The 5,001-nt window shown below is 27.0% G+C and overlaps 1 protein-coding gene across 1 annotated transcript in view; it reads left to right on the top strand.

Annotated features, from left to right (window-relative positions):
• akap9 (A kinase (PRKA) anchor protein 9) overlaps nucleotides 1-5,001 on the top strand; it is a 116,749-nt gene that overhangs the window by 23,707 nt on the left and 88,041 nt on the right. The window contains exon 4 of the mRNA XM_016494065.1: nucleotides 3,576-3,629. Coding sequence (XP_016349551.1) covers nucleotides 3,576-3,629 — 54 coding nt within the window. The remainder of the gene's footprint in view (nucleotides 1-3,575; nucleotides 3,630-5,001) is intronic.

Here is a 5,001-nt window from a genome sequence, read left to right on the forward strand (position 1 = left end):
AATGTGTTTTATGAAGCGAGGGTTTGTGTGTTTATTCTCAGGCCAGAGTTTGGTTTTGTTAATGACTCGTGCTTGTGAGCGCTTTATGATGCAGCACAAAAGAGAAATCCGGAAACCTTCACCGCTTGGTCCTCTCCAGCTCTCATGCTCAACGCACCATGTGACCTGCTGGTTGCTAGGCAGTGAAATCTTACAAAAGCTGCCTGAAATTTCTGACCAAAGTTTCGCAGCCGTGCTGCTGCTGATCAGAGATTGACTGAAAGCAGTTACTGTTAAATAGCTGATTACAGCTTAATCAATAACCAGATAAAGAGAGATTCAGTTGAGTGGATCTCGTGAAACCTGCTCAAGAATGTCCAGCACACTAGGGCTGCACAATTAATCGAATTTCTAATCGCGATTACAATTACGGATGCCACAATTACGTAATCGTTCAAAGCGGCAATTAATCGACAAAAACTATTTATTTATTTATTTATCTATTTATTTATTTATTTAAATTAAGCACATTTTCTCCTCCAATTATCAAGACAAAAACTATTTATTTATCTTTATTTATTTATTTAAATTAAGCGCTTTTTCTCCAATTATCAAGACAAAAACTATTTATCTATTTATTTATTTAAATTAAGAACATTTCCTCCTACAATTATCAAGACAAACACTAGTTATTTATTCATTTATTTGAGCACATTTTCCCTCAAATTATCAATACAAAAACTATTTATTCATTTTAATTAAGCACAGTTCTCTTCCAATTATCAATACAAAATGATTTATTTATTAATTTATTTTCATTAAGCACATTTCTCCTCTAATTTCCAATACAAAAACTTTTTTATTTATTTATTTATGCACATTTTCTCCCTCAAACATCAATACAAAACTGTTTTTATTTATTTACACTCATTAAGCATATTTTCCCTTCAATATAAATGCAAAAACTATTTATTTGTATACTTAATAATGGATTTTACTTTCATTAAGTTCATTAAATACATTATTTTCATTAAGCACATTTTCTATATATATGTGTTTATTTATTGATTTATTTTCTTTAAGCACATTTTCTCTTCCGATAATCTATGCAAAGACTATATATGTGTTTATTTATTCTAATAATTACATATTTGTTATATTTGTATTTTAATATTAATTGCATTTGTTTGTATTGACTTTCATGTAAAAAATGACAAACGTAGAATAAATGAAAAGTTGAAATAAGATCCATTCGACGTCTGTTCCTCAGCGAATGTGTTTTATGAAGCGAGGGTTTGTGTGTTTATTCTCAGGCAAGAGTTTGGTTTTGTTAATGACTCGTGCTTGTGAGCGCTTTATGATGCAGCACAAAAGAGAAATCCGGAAACCTTCACCGCTTGGTCCTCTCCAGCTCTCATGCTCAACGCACCATGTGACCTGCTGGTTGCTAGGCAGTGAAATCTTACAAAAGCTGCCTGAAATTTCTGACCAAAGTTTCGCAGCCGTGCTGCTGCTGATCAGAGATTGACTGAAAGCAGTTACTGTTAAATAGCTGATTACAGCTTAATCAATAACCAGATAAAGAGAGATTCAGTTGAGTGGATCTCGTGAAACCTGCTCAAGAATGTCCAGCACACTAGGGCTGCACAATTAATCGAATTTCTAATCGCGATTACAATTACGGATGCCACAATTACGTAATCGTTCAAAGCGGCAATTAATCGGCCACTTATGTTATTCTGCTTAAGATGCGTTTTTTTCTTTCTACATGTTATCTTAAGGGTTTTTCCCCATTATTTTAATTTTAGTTTTAGTATAACATTATAATACATTCATATTTTTACTTTTGTATAATTTAAAGAAGAAACCAATCCAATGTATATTTGACATTTGAGGCTTAATACTATAGAAAAGCACTAAAAGTTTTTCAGTTAGAGTGTTTTCAGCTTTTTTTCATATAAAAATACCATCAAACAATGGTATAAACATCATTCAATGTAAATTGTGATAATCGTAATTAATGATCGCAATTACAATTTCAAGGGAATAATCGACAATTATGATTTTTGTCATAATCGTGCAGCCCCACAGCACACATTTAACCTTAGAACAGAGTTTTTTATTTATTTTATTTTTCAAAAAATTATTTTTTTGTATTTTTCATAAGTAAATTTTCTCCTTCAATTCCCAAATTTAAAAAATATATATTTATTTATTTATGTATTTATCATTAAGCACATTTTCTCCTTCAATTCCCAAAATGTAAAAAAATATATATTTATTTATTTATATATTTATCATTAAGCACATTTTCTCCTTCAATTCCCAAAATTTAAAAAAATATATATTTATTTATTTATATATTTATCATTAAGCACATTTTCTCCTTCAATTCCCAAAATTTAAAAAAATATATATTTATTTATTTATATATTTATCATTAAGCACATTTTCTCCTTCAATTCCCAAATGTAAAAAAAAATATATATTTATTTATTTATATATTTATCATTAAGAACATTTTCTCCTTCAATTCCCAAATTAAAAAAATATATATATTTATTTATGTATTTATCATTAAGCACATTTTCTCCTTCAATTCCCAAATTTAAAAAAAATATATATTTATTTATTTATGTATTTATCATTAAGCACATTTTCTCCTTCAATTCCCAAATTTAAAAAAAATATATATTTATTTATTTATGTATTTATCATTAAGCACATTTTCTCCTTCAATTCCCAAATTTAAAAAAAATATATATTTATTTATTTATGTATTTATCATTAAGCACATTTTCTCCTTCAATTCCCAAATTTAAAAAAAATATATATATTTATTTATGTATTTATCATTAAGCACAATTTCTCCTTCAATTCCCAAATTTAAAAAATATATATATTTATTTATTTATGTATTTATCATTAAGCACATTTTCTCCTACAATTCTCAATACAAAAACTATTTATTTATTTACTTATTTTCATTAAGCACTTTTTCTCCCATTTTCAGTACAATTTTATATTTGTGTATTAGGATTTGTTGCATTATGATATTCATATTCATAACATATTTAAAGTATTAAGCATTTAGTTTAAATAGTTCAACATTTTACCTCTACGTAATTGTATTCATTGTACTGGCATTCATTAAAAAAAAAAAAATTGGTAAAGAATAAAATCAGTATATATAAAATCAGTATAAGTATAGTAGAAAGAGGTATAGGATAAAATAAAAGTTAAATAAAAAATAAAATATATTAAATTATAAAAATAAAATAAAAAAATAATTTTATTATAGAATTATAAGGCAGGAAAAATAACTTTTAGAATAGTGAGAATCTTAATCGTAATAAAAAAAATGAACAATCTTCACATATTACAGAATTTGGAGGGTAAATATGATTAATAGTCATGGAAATAATGTCAAAAAATCATAATGGTCCTACAGAAAGGTGTCTATTTTCTCAGTTCAAAATACACTTCATGTTTTAGTGAAACTGACCACGTTATATGCAGCACTCTGTGTATTTTGTGCAAATTGCATTGTGTTTGTGCAGATGGTCTCCTAAAAGCACTCTCTCATGAACTGACAGGTAAATGGTTTCCACGAGAGGACAGAGAGTGATCTGGCATCCTCTGTGATCGGGGTACAGTAATGATAACGCAGTAATCGCTCCTGCTTCTTCTGAGACGCAGTGTTTCTTCTGATGCACTAACCTCACATTTCCTTCTGCTTTACCTTCATCTCCGAGGCTCAGCTGCTTGTGAATATGCTAATGCGGAGCTGTGGCATTTTAACCGTGCTCTCTCAGTTCACCACATGAATGGGGAAAACAGGGCTGCTTGGCATTTTGTCGGCCGTATATTATATTGGTGGAGGGGAGCGTGTAAAGGCCGTATGAACTGCTTATATAAGAGAGCCGTTTAGCTTTTACAGGGACTAAAACCATCGACAGAAAGGAAAAAGATTAGAGAAAAGAGATTTCAACCCTTTTCTACTGATACAGTACCAGTGTTGATGCTAAATTGTCTATAAATTAATGTATTTAATTTCTGCTCAATTAAAAAAAAGCGTTTTTGCATAAAGATTAAATATTCAAACATAGGAATAAAACTAGCATCATAGTCAGGATTTAGCAGTGTTATTTTAATGTAATTGAAATAGTTATACTTTTTAATAATATAAATTCTTTTTTTTTTTCGTTTTAATTTCATAGTTTTGGTGATTTTGTTGTTTTATCCGTTTTTTTAATCATTTTAAATTTATATAGATTTTATTAATTTATTTCTGTTATTTAAGTACATCAAGTTCAACTAATGAAAATAAAATGTTTGCTTTTTTATATTTCTTTTTTTCTGCTAACATGTTTTTTTCTATTTTCCACTTTCATTTTAATTTTAGCTAAAGTAAAAAAAGAAAAGTTTAATTTTATCCAGTTTTAAAATATATCTATACAAATTTTACTCATTTTTATTTCAGTTTTAGTTATTTTAGTACATCAAGTTAAACTAGCTAAAATAAAATATTTACTTTATTCTTTTATTCTTTATAAAATTTCATTTTATTTCTGTTCTGTTTTTTTTTCTATTTTCCATTTTCATTTTAGGTAAAGTTCTAGTTATTTGTTGTTTTATCAGTTTTAGTAAAACACAATTTAAAACAACTTTTGCCATTATATTAAAATGCAGTTTGCTGATTTTGTTTTTATTAAATTCTCAAATATAGGAATTAAACCAGCATAATAGCATCACTCAGCCGTTATTTTAGTATCACTGAGATACTGTTGTTGTTTTTATTAATATTTGTTATTATTTTTTATTTTTCTATTAAATTTTAATTTTAGTTAAAGTTTTAGTGATTTTGTTGTTTTATTCGTTTTTTTAATGTCTGTATAGATTTTTATTAGTTATTTTAGCACATCAAGTTAAACTAAATAAAAACGAGAAATGTTGCTTTGGCAACTAGCTTAAAAGTTTATTTTTTATTATAATTACTATAATTTATTATACATTTTATAT

Source organism: Sinocyclocheilus anshuiensis, unplaced genomic scaffold (assembly GCF_001515605.1).
Source record: "Sinocyclocheilus anshuiensis isolate Anshui unplaced genomic scaffold, SAMN03320099.WGS_v1.1 scaffold2100, whole genome shotgun sequence".
NCBI classification, from domain to species: domain Eukaryota; kingdom Metazoa; phylum Chordata; class Actinopteri; order Cypriniformes; family Cyprinidae; genus Sinocyclocheilus; species Sinocyclocheilus anshuiensis.